At 50.4% G+C, this 22,932-nt stretch overlaps 1 protein-coding gene across 1 annotated transcript in view; it reads right to left on the reverse strand.

Moving 5' to 3' along the window:
* The window catches only part of C1H1orf94 (chromosome 1 C1orf94 homolog), a 38,347-nt gene extending 15,832 nt beyond the window's left edge, over positions 1-22,515 (reverse strand). Inside the window, exons 1-4 of the mRNA XM_065930468.1 lie at positions 22,187-22,515; positions 4,879-5,567; positions 1,543-1,803; positions 344-519 (exon numbers count right to left, since the gene is read on the reverse strand). Of these exons, the coding sequence (XP_065786540.1) occupies positions 344-519; positions 1,543-1,803; positions 4,879-5,567; positions 22,187-22,515 (1,455 nt within the window). The remainder of the gene's footprint in view (positions 1-343; positions 520-1,542; positions 1,804-4,878; positions 5,568-22,186) is intronic.
* Between the last annotated feature and the right edge of the window lie 417 nt (positions 22,516-22,932).

Consider the following 22,932-nt stretch of genomic DNA (forward strand, 5'->3'; position numbering starts at 1 on the left):
TCATCCGACCTCAAAGGAAGTCACAGGAGGTGGTGGGAAGCAAGGACTGTCCCATCGGTCAGTCTTTCCTGGGAGCCCAAGTGCTTCACAGCCCAGGATCAGCCAAGCGGCTCTGAAAGACACGGCACAGAGTGAACTGGAATCCAGACAAAGGAGAATGAGAAATATACACACGTGTGTGTGTGTGTGCATGCACGTGTACCTGGCCGTTGGTCTGATGGGGCCCTTATGGAGAAATGAACTAACGAGTCCACGGCTCTTTGTGAATGAGGCTCCCTGTAAGCCACAGGCTCCTCCCTGAATGGCCACCACCGGATAGACCGGCTGGGACCTGCTCACTCACCTGGTACTGAGGGAAGGTGGAGGGGTTTGTGAACACGGGCGGAGGTGCATAGTTCAGGTTGAGCCAGAGGGGCTGGTTCAGAGTTGCTGAGGTCAAAGCGGTGGCAAAGCGTGGGGTGAACACGTTCCCTGTGTACTTGAGGTTGTTCTTGTCGGCCCCTGTCACAGGTGGGTTAACTGTAAGTCACAGGAGAGGTAGAGCGTTTCGTGATTGAGGAAGGGAGAGGTCAGCCTGCCCCAGCTCCATGACTGCCCCCAGGGTTAATGTCCTCACAGGTCAGGTATTTTAAAAGCTCCCAGAAGGTTCTTCAAAGCTATAGAAAACAGTTAGTTCACACCTTGCCAACGTGGACGGGGTGAGTCCCAGCATGGTCTGGCGTGGAGCATCTCCTTCATGACTCACAAGTAAGGAGGCAGTTTAGCAAGAGATACAATCAACCAGCTTGTCTCACCTACGTGCAAAACTATATTCCTTCAAGTGCTTCGGAAAAACCCAGTTTGATACAAACAATTGCTACCTGTGGGAACTCATTCTTATCAAATTACTCAAGCACCCTGCTGAGGGCATGTACTCGGCAACAGCAAGGACCTTGTGTAGGTGTTGCATCTATGTCAGAGTCATTTTTAAAAAATATTTTAAAATATTATATAATTCCCTTTGGTAAGACCTCAAACTAGTCTGAATGAATGAAATTTGATGGAGTTGTTTCAGGATATGAATCCTGGGTTCTTTCCTTCTATAACATGCCCTGTGGGCCTAAGAGTTAGAGATGGGGTGTCAGTGTCCCCGTATTAGCACCTTTTGTTGGGGGGAGAATGTTGTACTAAAACAGTTGTGGATGTACAAGGGAGAGAGAGCTGAGACGTGAATAATCGCAATGTAGAAATAATCTTAAAGCATGGGATTTTCGTTGGCTCAGGCAACTTGAGGGGACATAAGACATGCTGAGTCAGGGCTATATTCAAATTGACCACCAATAATGCCCATGTGACCCCTGAAAGTCAACTAGGCTTCTTGAGCTCTTCCCTGAAGGGGATGACACAGGAAGAAAGCCATTTCCCCCATTTTACAGGACTAGGGAAAGACAGTGTCTTGCCCATGGATGAGACAGCCTTTTGATGGCAGAGTTACTCCAGGGGTCTGTGAGGGTTTCTGAAATCCCTTCCTGCATAGACTCTCTCTGGGCAGGGTCAGCTTACGTTTCAGCTCTAGCCTGTCCACCTCCACTTTGCCACGAAGTTTCAGCTGCCCGCCTGGGTTCTTGGTGGCCCCAAGGAACTCATAGAGCAGGTTCTTCTCGGTCTGCCAGGCAGGCTTCTTGGCCGGCAGAGCCATGGACATGGAACCCATGGAGTCACTGCCAGCATCCTCACCACAGGTGTCCTTCCGGCTCGGGGACCACTGGCTGAGAAAGCGGCTCTCTCGGCCCCTGGTCAGCTCCTTGGCACCTGGGTTCCGTTCTAGAGCAGGAGAGAAGCTGAGTCAGTGACTCTGGAAGACCACGTGCAGGATGGGGGGAGCATGGTCTTGCGGACAAAGTTATGGATCCTCCACAGCATACCTGGAACTCCCACCACTCTGGGCTCTGTCTCAACCAAGTTCGATCCAAGCCCAGTCCCTGAAGCCTTCACTGACCAGCGCCCACGATGGTCTCACACTCCCCTGCATGCATGCATGCATTCACCCCTTCTTGTCTTCTTCCGTCTGTCCACCCATCCATCCATCCTTTTATCCAGCCATACATCTTTCCTTCCTGCCATCCACTCATCCATCCTCCCATAATCCCATTCTCTCCTCCTTCCAAACTTCCTCCCTTCTAGTCCCCTCCCTTCCTTCCCGCTAACCGTCTACAGGTTGGATCACAGAGCTTCTGGATAGTTCCTGTCTTCAGTGAGCACACCTGGCTTAGAGGGGGGGACACACATTCCCACAGAACACACAGCTGGTCCCTCCTCATAGGCTCTCCTCTTGCTAAGTTGTCATGGCGATTCAGCACACTCATCAGCGCCAGGCTCTGACCTGAGTCCTGGGGACACTTGGATGAGTCAGAGCCAGACTCGGCCCGGCAGGAACTCACAACAAGAAGGAAGAGAGAGACAGACCCAGAAATAGCTCCAGGACAAGGCAGATGGGGACCGTGAGGTGACAGAGGGACACAGCGGGAGAAGAGGGTGGCTGAGACAGCTTCTGTCTGAGAGGCCCAGAGGGATTCCAGAAGGAAGAGGGCCCTCAGCAATGCCTTACGCCCAGGGCTGTGGGTGGCTGTGGGCAAAGGAAGAGGCACCAGCGAGTCACTGGATGCTGCCGGTGCCAGGCTCAGCTCTCGCTCCAAATGGACCAAGTCTCCCTAGTGCAAGGACACTTCCTGCACCATCAGGGATCCCCTTACAATGGTGGTTTTTCACCCACATTTCCTTTTGAGCAATGGAACTCTTTCTTCCAACAAAATTAAGTATGGCAGGGGAATGCACCACACTGCACACATATAATATATGGTTCGTGCATGCTCAGTTATGTCCGACTCTTTGTGACCCTATGGACTGTAGCCCACCAGGCTCCTCTGTCCATGGGATTTTCCCAGCAAGAATACTGGAGTGGGTTGCCATGCCCTCCTTCAGGGGATTGTTCCGATCCAGGGACTGAGCCCCAATCATCTGGGTCTCCCGTATTGCAGGCCAGTTCTTGACCGCTGAGCCACAGGGAAGCATATAATACATAGATATATGTAAATTTTTAAGGCACCGCTCGGCTGGAGCGGAGAAGAGGGCCTTGTTCTCAGCCTCTCCACATTCTTCCCAGCTTGGAGTCCTGGTCTCCGTGCAGCTTGGCTGGGAAACGGCAACGCACACATGGCGGGCACAGTGGCTCACGCTGGCAGCAACGGGACCAGAGGACTTGTGCCCAGCATTGCCTGTTGGCAGTGGACGTGATCCCACCAACTCTTAGCCCCACTAGCCCGTGGCCTTGGGGCTGAGTCTGGACAGGATGGGGCCTGCCCTCTTACTGCCATCCTAGCAAAGGAGAAAGCTGCTCTAGCCTGAGCCAGAAGAAAATGCATTTTTAGCAAAACATGTCCCTGGTGTCTTTTCCTAGAGCTTCTCTGGTTGCAGAGTGCAGCCCCCAGCCAGCGCTGAGATAACAGTACCCACTAATAATAGCCCTCTCCCCAGAGGCCCACACACCTGCCATCACACCCCACCCCAGTCATCTGAAACACACTTGCTACTCACTCATCTCCAAACTCCCCCTTCCAAAGGCTGTGTACACAGGCACACACACACATCCCTTCCTGCCATTCCCTTGGCTCGCTCACACACATACACAACTACACACACAGAAGGGTTACACTCAGATGTGCCCAGACTGCATTTCCTCACACGCTCACATCTGCAAAGTTCCTCTCAGCACAACTTTGCTCACACACCTGTATATACACAGACGCAAAGGTGGGCAGGTGTGTGGGACAGAACTGTCTCCAAACCAGCAGCCCCGTCCAACAGAGAGACATCCACACCTCCCTCATGGAGAAGGAGGTGGGAAGCATGTCCCCTCCCCTGGGGATGCTCCATCATCTCACACACACAGTTCATCATCCCCAGAGTCCCCGGACTCCTGGAGGCCTGCCCAGGACCCAGAGTCCAGCATGTTGTCCACAGTTTGGAGTCCTTGGCTTCCTAAAATGCTCCTACGGAATGTTCTCTAGGGTGACTGCATCTCTGTTTTCTTAGGAAGATGGATCTGGGCCCTCCCAATATAGGCATCTCTCCTTTACCCATCTCTCACAACCTGGGGGGAGTTTTTCTTCCAGTTTTCTCCCAGTGACCGCCGATGGCAGGCAAGTGTCACTGCCACCTGTCTTCCTTCTTGGAACCATCCAGTCTGAGTAGCCGGATCAGAACAGACACAAAATGCAGAATCCTGGAATTGGGGGAGGCTTTGGAGGTGGCTGGCAATCCCAGGGAGGATGTGAACTCCTCGATTTAGGAGTAGGAAGGCACTTTTCTAAAGCCCTGGAGTCCCTCGGAACAAACCCCAGGGCCAGCTGTCTGCCTGCACCTGGGGAGTTTACATATTCAGCCCCTATCCCTGAGAGAGGGGACCAGGCCTCGTGGTCAGGACAGGCGCCTCCGTCAGAAGCCAGTCAAACTTCCCTCCTATTCAGCTCAGAATCCCCTGGCTGCACTTTCACCCTGGGCCCAGCAAGGATAAATGCTTCCTTCAATGTCCTCTGGGTGCCTATGGATTTAAAAACCCAATCAGTTACTAAACGGGCCTCTCCCTCTTCCCAAAGCGTGTTGGATTCAGGGCCACCACGTTTGGTTACCTGCGATGTGCCCTGTATATGAGCATCCAGCAGAGGAGGCCTGTGAGGGCTGAAAAACGGCCTGCACCCTGGGACCATGCTCATCAGCAAGGCCACTTCGCCCTACTTTGCACAGCGATGCTGCGTGTGCCTGCTGCAGCCCACGTGACTTTCCGCTAAGTTTCTCCACCCAGCAAGTGTGCTTCCTAGCTCTGCTCCCAGCCCCACTCACCCATCAGTTGGTGCCTCTCCACGACGGGGTCAGCCTCGGGCTTGGAGCAGATCTTGGCAAACACTGGGAGCTGCTTCTTCGGAGCAGGGAGCTCAGGGAGTTTGTTGGGAGGCATGGGCGGAGGCGGCGGAGGCAGCAGCAGGAACGGGCCCAGGCCTGAGGGCTCTCTGGGTCCGGGGCCATTGAACATGCTGCTCTGCAGGAAGTCCTTGATGACCCTGGTCTCCTCCAACACCATCTTGCTGTCGGGGGCCTTGGACGTTTCTGTGGACTTCAGAGGGAACTGAGCCAGGAGCTTGCTGATCTCCGACCTGGAGGCCCCCAGACTGCAGCTCCTGTCCTCTGTCCCCTTGGCACTCTTGACCTTGGCAGCACGCAGGATGCCCGTGACCGTAGATGTGGCAGAATCACAGTCTGGCCGGCTGCCGACGACTGACACAGCCACCTTCGGCTCCAGGAGCTTGTCACGGGCCATGACAGAGGCTCCTGGGTGCTCACTCATGCTGGCCACCAACGAAGGCATGAGAAGGCAGGGGGCTGACTGTCTGGACCCCTCGTGGTTGCTTCTGGGTGCCTCCAGCTCCCCCGAGCTCTCAGTGACCAGGATGAGGTGCTCTTTGGTGAGGCTCAAGAACTCCTGCTCCACCAACAAGGAGATCTCGTCTTTGCCACTGGTGAGCTCCAGAGCCCTGCAAATAGGTCAGAAAGAGAGAGGGCTTTAGGGCCCGCTCCCTGAGGGTGGCTCTGCAGTGAGGCACAGACCCCAGGAAAAGGGGCTAGAGAAAACATGTTTCCCGAGGTGAGAAACCTATTGCTCTTCACGAGAGAAAATGGGCCACACATGCACCCCCAAGGGGTTTTTACACCATACCAACGGGCAGTAGTCCTAAGAGCTTGGTTCTGGGAATCAGGACCCCTGGGTCCTCTCCCAGTGCTCCATCTGGCTTAGTGGGCCGAGTCTTAATTTCCGTCCATCACTCCCTCTTTGGTGGTGCTCAGGACCCAAAGCAATAAAAGACCTGCAGCAAAAGGGACAGGACTGAACCAACAGCTCTGGACGTGGCGTCCAGGGTGCCGGGGTCCCCATGCACTGCAGGATGGTCTGAGTGAGAGCAGGGGCGGCAGGGTGACAGCTGGAGCTCACAGCCTGGCTTGGTCACTTCCCAGCTATGTGACCCTGGGCCCCTTGCTCAGCATCATGGTACCGCTGTCCTCCTTCCTCGTGAAGCAGAGTATCACAGAGACACTTCAGACCGTGTCTGGCATAGTAAGGGCAGTATCAGGGACAGCCAGTCTGTATACACCTCTGGCAGCCAGGCTGGGCCTCTGGATCCTGAAATCTGCACAGTGGCTTCGTAGATACCCGTGTCCACCTTGACTGGCATGGCCTTCTGACCAGATCACAGATTGGGCTGCCTGGGAGCACCAGCAATTGCTTGATCCCTGCACTTATTCACAAGAATCTTCCTGTATCTAAACACTGGCCTCTACCTGCACCTGAGACCTGGGGCCTCCAGCTGCACCCTTGGTGGCCAGCACCATCCTAGTGTGGCCTAATGGTCCCATGGACTCTAAGCTCCTAGATACTGGCTGCCTCCAAGTGTGGGAGAGGGTGGCAATCCTGCCGGCCTGGTTTGGGCCCACACTGGCCCACCAGCATCCTTGGTAATGGGGACCTTCCTCCCTGGTACCCCCAGGAGGACTGTGGCAGCCCACCCTGCTCTCCCTCCTGGGTGGGTTCCCAGGAAGGGTGGATAAGCTGGCCAACATAGAGCATTCTAGAAACTGCTCAGAGTTCCACCAGTGGTGAAAATGGTGAAAAAGAGGCAGAGGGAAAAATTAAAGCATCCAGTGAATGGAGTTTTGGGAAGGCTCAGGGTATATTCCTGCGCTGACAGCCCATTCTGTGGATGCAGTGAGCCCCGAAAATAACGACTAGCAAATGCTCCCAGCAAGGATGTTCCTTCCTGGTAATGCTCTGTATATGAACACATGCACACAGACACACAGACAGACACACACACACAGATGCAGTGCAGGCACAAAATGACTCACAGTCATCACACATAAAACCAGGGGATGATCTCTGTATCTGACAACCAGTCAGAATGGGCATGGGCTACAGTCCCAGATGCTCCTACTGTGCCGGCATTAATCCCATAGTTGATGGTTACTGATGAGTCCCAAGGGGTCCTGGGGAAAGGTCACGGCTGGTCAGGGCACTTGGGAGGCCTAGGGAAGAGTTTAAAACGTGCAAGCTTGTCACTGTTCTGATGACGGAGACAGCCAACGCCTCCTGAACACCAGCCCCTCATGTGGTCTCCCCAGGCCTGGAGGCTGGGAGCCGTGCCAGGAGAAAGCAGACTCCAGTCAAACAGCCTGAGATCGGGCACTGCTGCCCACTTCTTGTCAGACCCCGGAAGCTTGGGGACTCCCCTGTGACGAGGTATGACACTGTAGCACCACCAGCACCCAGCCCCTGGGGGAGGAGAACGTGGTGCGGGAACCCCTCTGCCGGCTTGGCACAGACACACACACACAGGAGCCCTGGGCACGCGGTGGCTGTGGATGGCAGCGGGAGCGGGCTGGTGCTGGACGCTGCCATCGACGCCATGCAAGGGGCAAGGCCATTCACTTGGTTCTCCCCCTCTTCCCGGCTCTCCCTCCCACTCCCCTTTTTCCTCCTCCCCGAATCTAGACTCAGTCTATCAATTGGACCCCTCTCCTGCTGTGTCCCTGGGAACATGCCTGCAATGCAGGAGACCCAAGCTCAATCCCTGGGTCGGGAAGATCCCCTGGAGAAAGGAATGGCTACCTACTCCAGTATTCTTGCCTGGAGGATTCCATGGACGGAGGAGCCTCATGGGCTACAGCCCATGGGGTCGCAAAGAGTCCAACACAAATGAGTGACTAACACTTTCATTTCATTTCACTTTCCTGCTGTGTCCCTGGGAACACTTGGAATAAAGAGGCTGCCAATCCAGGGTCCCAAATTATTGATCCCCCGTCTTCTTCATCATCACCCTCAGAGGGAACAGGGGAATCTCTAGTCACAGAAACCAGACATTAGAAGGACCAGTTTTTGCCTCTCTGCCCCCCTCGAAAACTTGAAAAGCAAGCTGTATACAGACAGATCTTCTTAATCAGAAAGACATCACAATTATGTTAATTTTTAAGTCAGAATAATGGTATTGTGGTTATACTTAAATAATAAAAGCATCCTTATCTCTTAGAGATACATGCTAAAGTCTTTACAGATAACATTACATCTGGAGTTAGCTTTAAACTTAATCTAGCAGGGGGAGAGGAAAGATGGGGGTTCGGAAGTAGATAAAACAAGATTGGCCTTATGTTGACCAGGTCTAAGGCTTAGTGAGAGGTAAATGGGTTCACCGAGTACTATTAGCTCTATTTTTGTCTGTTTGGTTTCTTTTTTTTTTCCTAAAATAAAAATGTTCTACAATAGACGCACACACAAGTCTCGCCACGGTATCCTTCAAAGCACCAACTCCAAGAAGAAGTCAAAGCAGGTTCTAAAAGACCCACGAGGCCTGAGGTCTCTGTACCAAATCCACCCTACAGGCGGTCCCTTCTCAGAACCTGAGAGGACACTGCTATCCCTCCCACGGCCCGGAGCCAGGTTGATGGAGAGAACCCAGCAGGAGCTGAGTGTAAACTCCTTCTCATATTCCTCGGCCATTCTTTTCTGGAACATCATGGCGGGTCCATGGGCCTCTTAAGAAGCTGGCATTCCCAGAAGAGTCTGTGCGAAGAACAGAGGGGCTCACCTGGGCTGCAGGTCCCCTGCATCCCTCTGAAAGACTGACTCAGGGCACCCAACCCTCCCTGGGACAGTCTCTACAAACTCCTATTTCCTTTGCATCTGCCATGAATCTGGAAGGCCAGACTGGAAGCCAGGAATCCACATATATACTTCTGTTTAATCCTCTCCATGCCTCTGGGCAATTGACAAAATCATTCTCCCTTTGCAGATGAGAAAAGTGAATTTCTAAGAGGCTAAGGACTCTGTCACCAAGGAAGTGAAGAGGCTGTTGTGGGGATGCTCCTGGGTCCAGCTGACTTTCTGACCTCTTCCCGCCCCGCCCCAGCTTCCTTTCCAGGGAAAGTTCTCCAGTGAGGTCTCCCTGCTTCACGACTGGGCTTCATTCCCTAGTCCGAATGCAATCAAGGATATTGCTGGGCTCATCCCATCACTCCAGCCTGTGGAGGATCATCACGGTGAGTCCTGAGCCTGTCATCCGTGGCCTCAGCTGTCCCTGACAGCTCTGTGTCAGCTGCATGTCTGATGAGTCTGCCTTCTGGGTCCCCCACCAATTTATGGATAGAAACGTTGAAGGTGAGAGAGTCCAGAGACCAGAGCCTTAGGGACATTGCTGGAAACCCTCCCCCTACCACCCCCAGCCTGACAGTAATCCTGGATCAACACTTTGGGGGAATAAATCAATCCAGTCACTATCATTCCATCTCCACTTCTCCTAGACTGCCTCTATGAAACACGTTGCTGCAGTCAAGATTCAGCACACAGGTACAAGACCCTAAGCAAGGGTCTCCCCTTCCTGCCCTTCCCACCCCCAAGAAAACATGATTCGTTTGTTCCTTAGAAAACTGCATGCCGGCCGAGGAAAGACATTCTCAGAACTTAGATCAAACCATTCCCCCACTTAAACCCTTATGTGGGTTCTTAGTACATACAGAATAAAAATGCAGACCCCTTTCTGACCCCCAGGGCACCCCGCTAAGTGGCCCAGTTATGCCCTCCTGCTTTGAGATTGTTCTTCTCCCAGCCCCTCTTGTCTTAGAAATATTCTCTTGCACATTGAGTTCACTCTAATCCCGGGGCTTTTACACCTCCGGTGGATGCTAGCTCATCCCCGGACTGACTCTTACGAAGCACTCTCTGCTCCGTCAATCTGTTTATTTTCTTTCTAGTATTCATCACCGTCGCAAAGTATTTTTTTTTTATGTCTTTATTTCCGACAACACATCTTCCCTGAGGGCAGGAATTGTATCTTGTTCACCACGGAGGCCTCAAGACCTTGAGCTGTGCTGGGCACCACCTCCAAGCTAAATAGGTATTTATTGAATAAATAAATGAACTGGCTGGTGAATTTGTCTTTATCCTTGTCCATGTTTTGGAACTCTGGAAATCAAAAGCTGTGTTGCCAAAGACCACCCAGCTCCTTTTACTGGTTGCAGACTCCCGGGTTTTGATTCCATTTTCTGGCCTTCCATCTCATGTCCTTACCGTGGGCCTGGCACCCCTGTGAGCTGGCGGAATGACAATGAGCCAGCCTGTTCAACTTTGCCCTAAGAACTCCCAGCCCCGGTAAGGCAGCCCCACCGCAGACCCCACAAAGATCCTGCCCAACTCTTAGCGCCCTCGGCGGGGCTCCCAGAAAATTTTTTTCCCTCTCTCCATGACTGTGCTAGGTCCCACATCAAGCCTGCCTGCCTGCATCTTTCTTTCTTCCTCTCTCCTTAAGAAGTTTTGCCGAGGCTGGCATCTCTCCGGTGCTATTTGCTTTCTCCTTTGAGTGGGTAAAAACCATAAAATCTGCCACAGACTCTATCACAGTGAATCATTCAGGGCGGTTAACCCAGCTCCCGGGTGCTGACAGAGGAAGCCAGTCAGAATTGGTGCCCGGCCCCAACGGCTGCCACCACCTCCACTCCGCCCGCCTCCAGAAATGATAGGTGTCTGATGGCGACTCTGTACGCGGGCGCCGCGTGACATTTCGGCACTTGCAGTGTACAGAGTCATATAAAAATAAAGGCTATTGACTGGCTGGCACCCCTTCCCAGAATAATGACTAAGCAAGCATGCTGTTAGCTCCCCGACAGCAGCTCTGTGTGCATGATAACACAGAGCAAAGATGAAAACTGCTATTCATCTGAGCCAAACAACAGAAAAATGCAAGCAGAAAATTGTTGGTGCTGGAAGGGGACACCAAAACAAATATTTTCTTCCCACCATGGCATTTCAGATCGACGACAAAACACGGTACCCAGGCCTGGTGCCCGGGGAACACGGCTGACTGAAGATGGAAGCACGCGAAGGGCTCAGGCTCCATCCAGAGACTGACCGACCTCGTGGCGGCAGGTGAGGCCGACTTCTCCTCGTGTCTGCGTGGGCAGAGCAGCAGACAGAGTGGCTAAGAGCTCGCTGCCCGGAAGGAGGCAGGAGTTCAAACTCCCCAGCTGCATGGAGGCCAGACTTCCAGCAAGCTGTCAAATACATCTAAGCCTCCGGTTCCAGTTCACAAAATCAGAAGAGTGAGTATTTATGGAGAATGAACTAACCAGTGAGGCACAGCGCCAAACACGTTCCATGAAAACCTCTTATTTGAATCCTCACAACAGCTACAATGGTGTGGTGTGAAGACCGGTTACAGTTTTGACCCCATGGTAGCTCCTGCTCCACACCCAGCTGTGTGCACACTTACAGCCATGTACACACACATATGCTACAACCATGCACACACACGTACCACAGACGTACACACACCTACACAGGTAAACAAAGCACAGTCATGTACACATGCCTCACAACCATGTACATACACCCATGTACACACGTAGACACACCCATGTACACATGCACACAACACTGCCACAGCTTATAGAAACCCAGAAGGAAGAAAGGGGGAAGGAGGGCAGACTCCCCTCTCTTGCAAGCCGAGGGGACTGGGCCCACTTTTTTTCAGTTTGAGGGGTGAAGAGGGGAGTGGAGAGAAGCTACAGCCTCCATTGCCACCCCAGGGCCCATGCACCTGCGTCTCAAAGGTGCCTGGAAACCCAGAGCTGCATCTCCCGGGCCCTCCCTGTGAGGTGGGCAGAGTAGGCACAGGCTTTCAGAAAACTCTGACTCCCGCCCCTCCTCCTCTCTCCAGGCTGCCTGAGGATTAAGTGAGGTGATGAATGTGAAAGCACTGGGTAAACTGTAACAGGCGCTATGCAAATGTTAGCGGCTCCACCTCTAGACCTGCAGTGCGGGGGAGCGGCCTGCTGACCCTTCACAGCACAGGGCCCAGGTTGGCTGGGGGCAGGAAGTCTTGGTCATCTGTCCCATGGGGATGGTGACACCACCGGGGGTTAACGGAAGCGGCACTGTGGAATCCCTCAGCTGCCCAAGCCCAGACTCCATGTTTATCTCATTTCTCAACAAAGGTCTTCACACAGGGTAGAGTCCCTTTTTTACAGTATCCCTGGCATCCACTTAGAAGGCAAAAACAGTCAATCTCCTTCCTTCATGCTTTTCTTTGGAATACCTCTTTCTCAAAGCTGTGTCCCTTTGAAGCCTGAGGTTCCCTCATCTTTGACCCCAAAAGTATCAAAGAACTTTCTACAGATAGGCACAGAAGTCCTCTGGGGAGCATGTTTCAAATACAGATTCCTGGGCACCCCTGTGGAAACAGCAGTTCAGTTGGTCCAACATGGGGCCCAGGCATCTGCATTCTGAGTCAGGATTCCCTCCTCCACCCTCTGCCTCCAGACCTCGGTTTGGATGCAGATGGATCATAGAAAAAACAAGATAATTACAGAAAAACATCTAGTTCTGCTTCATTGACTATGCTAAAGCCTTTGTGTGGATCACAACAAACTGGAAATTTCTTCAAGAGATGAGAATACCAGACCACCTTACCTGCCTCCTGCAAAACCTGTATGCAAGTCAAGAAGCAACAGTTAGAACCAGACATGGAACAACAGACTGGTTCAAATAAGGAAAGGAGTACCTCAAGGCTGTATATTGCCACTCTGCTTATTTAACTTCCATGCAGAGTACATCATGAGAAATGCCAAACTGGATGAAGCACAAGCTAGAATCAAGATTGCTGGGAGAAATATCAATAACCTCAGATATGTATATGACACCACGCTTATGGCAGAAAGCAAAGAGGAACTAAAGAGCCGCTGGATAAAGGTGAAAGAGGAGAGTGGAAAAGCTGGCTTAAAACTCAGCATTAAAAAAACTAAGATCATGGAACCTGGTCCCATCACTTCATGGCAAATAAATGGGGAAATAATGGAAACAGTGACAGACTTTATTTTCTTGGGCTCCAAAATCACTGTAAATGGTGACTGCAGCCACAGAATTAAAAGACGCTTGCTCCTTGGAAGAAAAGCTATGACCAACGTAGACAGCACATTAAAAAGCTGAGAACTTACTTTGCCAACAAAGGTCCATCTAAGTCAAAGTTATGGCTTTTCTACTAGTCATGTATGAATGGGAGAGTTGGACCATAAAGAAGGCTGAGCGCCAAAGAATTGATGCTTTTGAACTGTGGTGTTGGAGAAGACTCTTGCGAGTCTGTTGAACTGCAAGGAGATCCAACCAGTCCATTCTAAAGGAAATCATCCCTGAATATTCATTGGAAGGACTGATGCCAAAGCTGAAACTTCAATACTTTGGCCACGTGATGTGAAGAGCTGACTCATTTGAAAAGACCCTGATGCTGGGAAAGATTGAAGGCAGGAGGAAAAGGGGATGACAAGGATGAGATGGTTGGATGGCATCACCGACTTGAGTTTGAGCAAGCTCCGGGAGTTTCTGATGGACATGGAAGCCTGGCGTGCTGCAGCCCATGAATTGCAAAGAGTCGGACAGGAGTGAGTGACTGCACAGCAGCAGCAATCTAATAGGACGTGCGGACAGATGTGAATTTCCCTGCAGACACTTTAGCTCCCCTGTCTCCACCCTCCCCCTATCCCTCAGGGCAGCTGTGATAGTCTTAGGAAGCAGATTGGCTGGTGGAAGTGAGACCTCCCACTCTGCCCTCAACCTGACCTTCCATGCCCTGGAGGCGAAAGAAGGGAGAAGAGAGGAAGAGACAGGCAGAAGTTGGGCCTTGAACTGGAAGGGTTAGGGAGTGTGGGGGAGTGGGGAATGAAGGATTCAGTGAGCTGGGGAATGAGACAAGAAATACTGGGGAATAAATACAGCAATAAAGGAGCTTCGGCTGGGAGCTACAGAGTGATTCTTATTGTTCAAATTATCTTTAAAACTTTTCATTTGAATCTGTTTAATAAGAGGAGGCTTACCCTAAGGAAGAGGTATTTTTTTAATGTGACTTGGGAGCTGAATTGGAAAGAACGTTGCAACAAAGATATTAAAAAGGGGATTAAACCAAACCACTGGTGGCCCATCTCTGCAGGCTCCCAGAACCTGCGACACGGCTCCTGAAACCATAAAATTAAATTAAAAAGGGGGACACGGGACGTGGGATGTTAATCATGATTCGTCTTGGCCTTCATCGCTCATGGCTCCCAGTACTAAGCAGACCTGCACGGGTTATTCTGAAGGGCCCCTGGTGCCAGGAAACAGCTCTGGCCTTGAAGCTTCACCAGATCCTAGCCCTGTTCTGCTCCCTCGGAGCTGGATGACTCTGGGCAAGTTGCCTAACTTCTCTGAGCCCTGGCTTCCTCACCTGTAAAACGGGAATAATATTAACCATTGATGGAGAAGGGTTGCTAAGACAATGAGATAAACAGAAAATGGAAACAACAGAGCTAGGCACATATCAAGTGCTCATGAAAACGTCAGTTCCCTGCTTAGGCTTAAAGGCAGAAAGAAGAAAAGAGCTTGCAATGTCTTGGCTTCCTGACATCCTGTCCCCACATCACTCAAAGCTTCCTCTGATGATTGTGACCTCTCAGTTGGACCCTGGCCACCTCTGGGCCTCATTCTCCTTGCAGTGGCATTTTTATGGCTCATCCGTCATTCACTTACTCATTCATTCACACACACTGCATCACCTCCGAGTGCCAGGAACTCGGCTGGGCACTGGGGAGACAATGATGAGTAAGACACAGCCCTTGCCCTTAAGGAGCCATGGTCAAGAGGGGGAAGGGAGACTGTTGCCACCGGCAGAGTACAGTACTTGCCAGAGGACCACCTCATCAGAGACCCTACTCCCGAGTGAGGCTGGCACATCTCACTGGGTTCTGTGTCCTCCCCGCTGGCCAACAGTCAACCCAAGAGCTGGTTCTAAGCTGGCTCTTCCATCCCATCACCCTCATCCAAAGACCTCTACCATTCGGTCCTCAGAGCTAAGGAAGCTTTCTCCTATTAGCTGACACGAGTTATAGAAACCAACTGTCATATTCCCACTTTGGGCTCCTCCTGCCTAGAACAACATGCTGCCTCTGCTGAGCACTTTCCCCTGGTTTAGGTTTTCTGGTATATAAGTTTCCTCTTCCCACACTATTGTTGATCACTCAACCCCTGTCATTTTATCCTTGATACTCATGATAACAGAGTGACAACGAAGATGGTGAATTTGGAATCACTATTTTCTGCCAGGTGCTGTGTGAACTTTGCATACATTCTTTCATTAACCTCCACAACAACCCTGTAGGGTGGCCTCTATGACTTTTTCCATCTTTCAGATGGGGAAAATGGGGCACAGAAATTTTGAGCAACTTGGAAACAGCTGGGAAGTATACTGGGATTCTAAATCCATCTCTCTCTGTATTTTATTATTATCTAAGCCTCCTTTACACTCTTAGGAAAGAGAAGGGGATATAATTGCTCATTTAAATTTTTTTAAAAAGGAACATGGAAGAGGGAGAAAGGAAAAATGTTAAATGGGGTCAGCAGTGAGAATTTTAGAGGATGAGACACTAATTCCAGGTCTTTAAGGATGGGTAAGATTTCAGTAGACAGAGATAGGGAAGAACACTTTGGTAGTGGAACACCTTGAGTGACGGCAAGGGAGTTGTGCACCTGTTCATGGCGCATCTCGGTTTACAAGGAGTTTGGAGAAGAGCACTCATGGGCACACCTAGAGAAGCAGGCAAGGCCAACTACAGAGACTCTTCAGGACCAGGTCAGGCAGTTCAGAAGACAAGGGGGAATTCATGGGGGATGCCTGAGTAGTGCTGTTGATGTGTTTCAGGAAGATGAAGTTGGCAAAGGGTGAAGGACATCCAAGAGGGAAAGGAACCAGGAGCAGTAAGACAAGATGGTCTGAAAATGGGAGGAGAGCAGCCTGCAGGGAGCAAGGAATCAGAAACCATCATGCAGGCGACTGACAGATGCGTAAGGAGAGAAGGGCTGAGGCCCTTGAACCTCTGTCTGCAGCATCAGATGTGCACTAATTCACCTGACAGCCAGGCCGGAGGACGCATTGATGTCCGTGTGATGGGGATCATAGCAGTGGCTGAGACTCAGCCCTGGGAAGCTTAAGGGAGGGGACCCTCAAGTGTCCATGAGAAAAGGATTCCAACTTGGGGAGCGGGGGGTCTCTCACCTTCCAAAATGTCAAGGGATGTGAGGATGCGTTTCAAGCCAAATGGTCTATGGCAGCTTCTCTCAGATTTTCAAAGAGGGGTTTGACCCCTTCAAGGGAAGAGAATGCAACCCACGAGCAGAACTGGCTCTAGGGCAACAGTCTGAGTTCTCAGGTGTAAGTCTTGTCCTCATCACTCCAACCACTAGTTTTCAAGCTTTTTTTTTAAAAGAAAATTACTAAATAAAAGTGGGGATATATTCCAAGCAACTGTTCCAGAAAAGTACGATTCATCCCATTTTTGCTGAGCTGGGTCTTGAGAAGAAAGTGTCCAAAAAGAGTCCTGTAAGCACAGGGAAAGATGGGGAGTTCCATGGAGTGATGGGAAATTGTGTGAGAGTGAGAGTGGAAAGGTGTCTGTCTTACTGTTTAAATAACAGTAGCAACAAAGGACGGGGCTTCCCCGATGGTTCAGCAGTAAAGAATCTGCCTGCAACGCAGGAGACGCAGGAGACGTGGGTTCCATCTCTGAGTTGAGAAGATCCCTAGGAGGAGGAAATGGCAATCCATTCCAGTATTTTTGCGGGGAAAATCCCATGAACAGATGAGCATGGCAGGCTACAGTCCATAGGAAGGCAGAGAGTACAACATGACTGAGCGACTGAGCATGCATGCGTGCAGTGAGAAGGACTGGTTTGTCGAGAGCACAGTTCAGAGGAGGCAGTGCCTTGGGTTTCAAGTCCCAGTGGCTCTCCCACCTGGAGGTCTGGCTGACGGGTGCAAACAGCGAAGATTTACTAGAGCAAGCGCAAAACAGCCCTATTTCTTCTTGCAACAGATATCTCTGAAGTCTGCCAACCAGGAAATCATTTGTTTTAAAAATCTTAAATGGATTTCCTTTCTTTCTGTAGACTTATCCTTCTATTTGGGACTGGCTCAGGATGACCTTCCAGCTCATCTCCCCCAGCCTCCTCCAGGAAGCCTTCCCTGAACCTCAAGCCCGAGTTACCCATGGAATTGACATTTCACCAGGACCTTTATCCTATTGTGTTGTGGTCTGCCTTTCTAAAGACACTGAAGATCCCTGGAGGAGTTCCTAGATTGTCCCCATCTTTTTAGCCATTGTATTTTGCAGTAAGTGAAGTGAAAGTCGCTCAGTCGCGACCGTCCGACTCTTTGTGACCCCAGGGACTATACAGTCCATGGAATTCTCCAGGCCAGAATACTGGAGTGGGTAGCCTTTCCCTTCTCCAGGGGATCTTCCCAACCCAGGAATCGAACACAGGTCTCCCGCATTGCAGGTGGATTCTTTACCAGCTGAGCCACAAGGGAAGCCCCAGGCAAGCAGTAGACCCACAATAAATATCTGTTGAATGTCCTTGCTGCCACAGGGTTCTGTGTCCATCCCACCCCCTAGACTGGTAGCTCTCAGAGAGATGGGCTTCTGTCCTAGTCATCTGTGTATCCCAGGGACCCAACACAGGGACTGGCACCCAGAAAGTGACTATGAGTGTTTGTTGGATGACCCCATAAATGAAGGCGTGAGCAAATGCCATTTCACAGGCCAGCCAATGGAGTCAACAGCAAACCCCAGACCCCCATCCTGAGGCTGTGAAGTGTGAGTAACAGGGAAACTGAATGAATAGGGAATCCTAGAATATGAGTCAGTAAGTGACTTTCCACAGTTCTTTCCGCCCAAATTTAAGACTAATTAAAAGATAACTGAATGAGATTCTGGAGTTAAACTGACATTAGATAGAACTACAGATTCCTCCCTCACAGCCCATTTCTCTTCATTTCTTCCTCAATAAATTGTCCAACCAGCACTCAAGCCAAAAACCTCAATTCAGCTTTGATGTCTCTGTGTGCCCCAAACCATCAGCGGGCTCCTTTGGCTCCCCTCAAAATGCATGCCAAATCCCCCACTTTGTCCATTCTCACTGCCCTCACTCTGGTCCAGTCATCATCACCATTGTGCTCCCCTGGACTACTGTAGCATCTTTCCAGAGGTCTCCCAGCTTGCTCTCTCGCCTGCCTCATTTCCACACAGCAGCTAGAGGCATCCTTAAAACCTAGTCCATGCAATCATGTTACACCTGCTTCCTAAAAACCTCCAAAGGTGTCCCGTGACATGGAGAATCAAATCTGAACTCCCCACTGAGGTTCTCCAGGCCTCCTGAGACCTTGCCGGCCTGACTCTGCTCTCGCCTGTGCCACATTGCATCACTTACCAAGCTCCAGCCCTGTTGTCCTTCTCCAAGCCCACTCACACCTCAGAGTCTGTGGTTTCTTTCCTTTCTACCTGGACATGCTGCCTTAGATTTTCACCTGACTGGCTCCTTCGTGGCATCCAGGTCTTGGCTCAAAGAACTACCTCTCCTCAGAGAGGTCTTCCCTGACCACTCCATCTAAAGGAGGTCCCCTTAGTACTTTAGTCAACTTTATTTCCATAAGCTCACTCCTCCCTAGCTGAAATTATCTGGTTTAATTTTAACGTGCTTACGATTGGTTTCTTCCAACTAGAATACTGGTCCTTTGTCCATCCTAAAGTTATATTCTTTTATTTACTTACTTTCTGTTTCTCTCCCCTACTTGAATGCAAGCTCTAGGGAGGACCTCGTCTTGTTTAAAGGTCTATTTCACCAGCTCTCAGCACAGTGCCAGGCACACAGTAGATGGCTTAGTAAATATGTGTTGAATGAATAATTGAATGAATGAACTCGAAGTGTGTTCACAGGCTGAAGTCAGCATGGGGAGAAAAGTGAATGCTAATTGCCATGAACAGGAATATAGGATATAGAGGAGGAGAGCCGAATCTGCTCAGATTGGATCATACCTGGATTATTGTACTTGACTCTGGTTGCTGCACTGCCCTATGAACCAGCAAGCAGTGTGGGCAGGAAACTGACCAAACCGAACAAATTGGCACATGAAGGGAAGCTCAGAAAAGCAAAGATACTCAGCTTATACAGACAAGAAATCCTAGGAAAGATGTTGTTACCATCTTTCAATAACTAAAAGGGCCACTGAGAGGAAGGGGGGATAGGTTTGGTTTGGAGCCCTAAGGGCAGAATACAGGTGAATAGGTTTGATAGAGACAGATTTCAGCACTAAAAGAAAATGATCTTTTGACAGTCAGGATTCATAGCAAGGGAAGGAGCTACCTTAGAAAGTAGTGAGCTTCTCATTTAAGAAAGTGTACGAGTGGATAACTATTTAGCAAGGATGTCAAGGAAGGGATTCAAGCAACAGAAAGCAGACTCCAAGTTCTCTTTCAAACTTGAGATGTATGGGTTTCCATGATAAATGGGGACAAAATTTAAAAAAAATTCTGGCCAATAAGAGTTCTAGAACTTACTTACTTGTCTAGCTGCCTTGATAGCAATTAACATTACCAAAACCCAAACTGGGTTTACAAATGAAACACTAGACAGATTAGCTGAGAGGCTGAGAGGTTATCTTGTGGGCCTGAAGCCATCTGACAAATATGCTGGACAGCTCCCTGGATATGAACTCTGTTAGCTATGTTTGCTCACCCAGAACATGAGACTGCCAAGTATTTTGACTTTCCAAAAAGATGTCTCAGTTCCTAGGGGGAGGGAGCCAACACCACTACATAGTGGCTTAAGATGGCCCTAGGTTTGTTTTCTGAAACTCCACCACTTCCTAACTGTAGGACCTCAGGCCAAGAAATGAAGCCTTCCAAACCAGTTATTTCATCTGTAAAGAGGATTTGATTGGAAAATAGGGGAGGAAGAACTGAAATGAGAATGGACCAAAGTTAATAATTAATGAAGATGATTGACAGAAATTCACTACACCATTCTCTTTTACATGTTTGAACATTTGCATAACAAAAAATAAAAAGAAGAGGAGTTTAAAATAGTCCCCAGTTCATGTAATAATTGTAGGGCTTAAAGAAATCACCATCATCATTATAAGGAATTTTTACAAATCCTGGTTATTACCGGGAATGTTTAAATATCCCATTTAATCATCCCAACAACCCCATGAAATGCACAGTAATCATCTCCACTTGGCAGATGAGGAAACCGAAACTCACATAAATTAAACAAATCCCGCAGCTGGCACAGGGCTGAAATGAGATCTGAAACCAGAGCTATCTGACTCCACCATCGCAGCTGCCTTTATTTCAAGAATAGCTCATTGTGTTCTACTTGGTTGATATCTGCACAATTATGATATCGTTTATTCCTCTAAGGCAATGGCTTCCTAGCTCTTTTCTCATAGCACAACTTTTTTTCCAGTGCAGTCTTTACTTTACTCTTGAACTCCAGTAAGCAAAAGCCATAAAAGCTGAACGGTTCTGGCTGAGGTGGGGATTGGGACCCAGAAATCAGGCCACTCAACTTGAAGGTGGTCTCCGAAGTACTCTAGCATCTATCAGCGGCATGTGAAAACCCCAGATCGAAGGCAACAAAAACAACCCAAATCCCCAAGCCCTGAGAACTGCATTTAGGGACAGCCTCACTGGGATAATGCAGCTGATCATTTCCTGTCCCCATCACATTTGATCCTCATTATCAACTCGATGTGGACAGGGCAGAGCATATAACCCTCAATTTGCAGATGAGAAAATCAAGGCCAAACGGACCGGCCAAAGGTTTGCCAGGTTCACTTTCCAGCCAAGTGCAGACTGGAAGTAGAGTCTGTCTCCACTAACTCCGTGAGTCCTGGCAGAGAGGGTGCCAGCTTCTGGAAACTGCCACTGACCCTTGGTTCACAAAGTGGACAGTCAGCTCTTTGGCCATTGAGAGCTGAGCACAGCCCCACAGGCTCTCTGCCCAGTCCTTGTCCCAGAGCAGATGGCAGTGGGTAGGGGAGAGGGCCTCAGTGCCGCCGGAGGGCCAAATAGCAGGAATCTGACTATAGACAAGGCCATGTCCTGCTGAGCAGGGGCAGAGGAGGCAACAACAGGCAAAGTGCCTTCTACCCTTATGTGTAGCAAGTGAATGAGCCCCCAAAGGGCCAGACTTCAGGGAGTGTGAATTGGGAAGCAGTTACACTTTGCCTTTCCTAGCTTTTACGTAGAAATCCCTGAAACCAGACACAGTTGGTAATTGCCTGAAGGGTTTCCCCACTTCAGAGCATCTCTGAGCTGAGCTGGAGCATGTGTTGGAACAGGCAACACTTAATTATCACTTAGTCTTTAATGACCACTTAATTCTTAACACTTAATCCATCTGTAAAATGGGGACATGAATACCTGCCTCACAGGGACTCTGGGAAGCATTAATTAATGTTTGCAGCCCACTTTGAAGATGCAAAGCAGTGAACAAGTGCTCAACAGTGACATGAATAACCTGGTGGATTTACTTGCTTTTCCTAACGAGGTCCTTTCTTCCTCTCTGCTCCTCCCTCTCCTTTCTAATATATCCATCCCCAACAATATCTGCCCAACTTTGCCCTGGTGGAGAAACATTTAGCTCTGTGTTTCCCAGATACAGGATTTCCCATCCAGGAAACGGGCTATTTACAGCCATCTTCCCGCACTTTAATTTTCTATTATGTCCTCTGAATATGTCAATGCCTTCCCAGTAAATATTTTGATGTGCGCTCTTGCAGCGGCTTCTGTGGAGGCTGAATGGGACAGCTGCTCCCTGTATTAGGGAATTCCAGATGTGGTTTAAAACCACCAAATTCATCTGTGCCAATGCCTAGCTTTACAGGGGAGAAGCACATTCTAGTTGCCCCTGGAGCAAGCCACAGACATCTAACCTTCACCCTGGCTAGGGTGGTTTTTCAAGGTCTTCAGATCTACCTTGGTGTTGCCTATGCCTTTGCGCAAGAAATGTCCCCATAGTGGGCTGGTACGCAGCAGAAATACAGTCCTGTTCTGGCCCTTCACCCAGGTAGCTTCAGGACCCCAGTCATTTTGTTCCTGTAAAGACTGTCAAAGGGCCATGGTGGGTGGCGGAAAACACACAGCCTTTAGAGTTTAGCCAGGCAGAACAACAGGTCAAAACACACCCCCCCGGACCCGAAAGTCAGACCTCATCTCCTCCCTCCTCCCTCTAGTGAAGTAAGGGCACACTCACTCTTCTTGAAAGCTGAGCCCGTTGTCTCTTGGAGTGCCAGCCGCGGGGGCAGAGAGCTGCTCCTTGGAGGTCCTGGGCTGCAGGGCCTCTGACAGGCCCTGAACTCGCTTCCAGATTTCATGGCAAGTCTTGTCTAAGCTGTCCTGGGGTGTGTCCTGGTGGATCCAGATGTATCTGGGGAACGGGCCCAGGGCGGAGGGGCGCTTGGCCCCCAGGGCCGAGGACGAAGCCAGCCCATTGCCACTGGCCATCCTCTTTTTCTCTTTCCGGAAGCCTCTTCGTCCACCCAGGGCTCGAAGACAGGGTGACCATCCACCACCACCCCTCATTCACCAGAAAGGGCAGTGAGGATGGGGAGGAAGGAGGTCAGTTCTGTCTGGCCGCTGGTCCAGAAAGGTGACTGTGTTCAGAGGCCCTGGGTTTGTGTTTGAAAGGTGAATGGAGGACAGCTTTCTTGCGGGGAGGGGGAGCTTATTTTGATCTGTTTTTAGTTGCTCTTTCCTGACTCTTGCCCCCCTCCCCCTCTCCCGTAGAAGAAAATATTTAAAAGTCAACAAAAGCCAGTAGCTTAGTAACTGTGGAATCCCCCTGAGCTCAGGAACCAGGCGCCTGGGCGGGCAGAATGACATCTGGGAGCAGCTGGAGGGGGAGGTCTGCCTCTCCCCGCAGTCCCTGGGCCTCACCCGTGGCCACACGACCCTGGGCTCAGTCCATCAGCGCACGCTAAGTCTGGGGGGTGCGGGGCT

This window comes from Muntiacus reevesi, chromosome 1 (genome assembly GCF_963930625.1).
Source record: "Muntiacus reevesi chromosome 1, mMunRee1.1, whole genome shotgun sequence".
Taxonomy (NCBI): domain Eukaryota; kingdom Metazoa; phylum Chordata; class Mammalia; order Artiodactyla; family Cervidae; genus Muntiacus; species Muntiacus reevesi.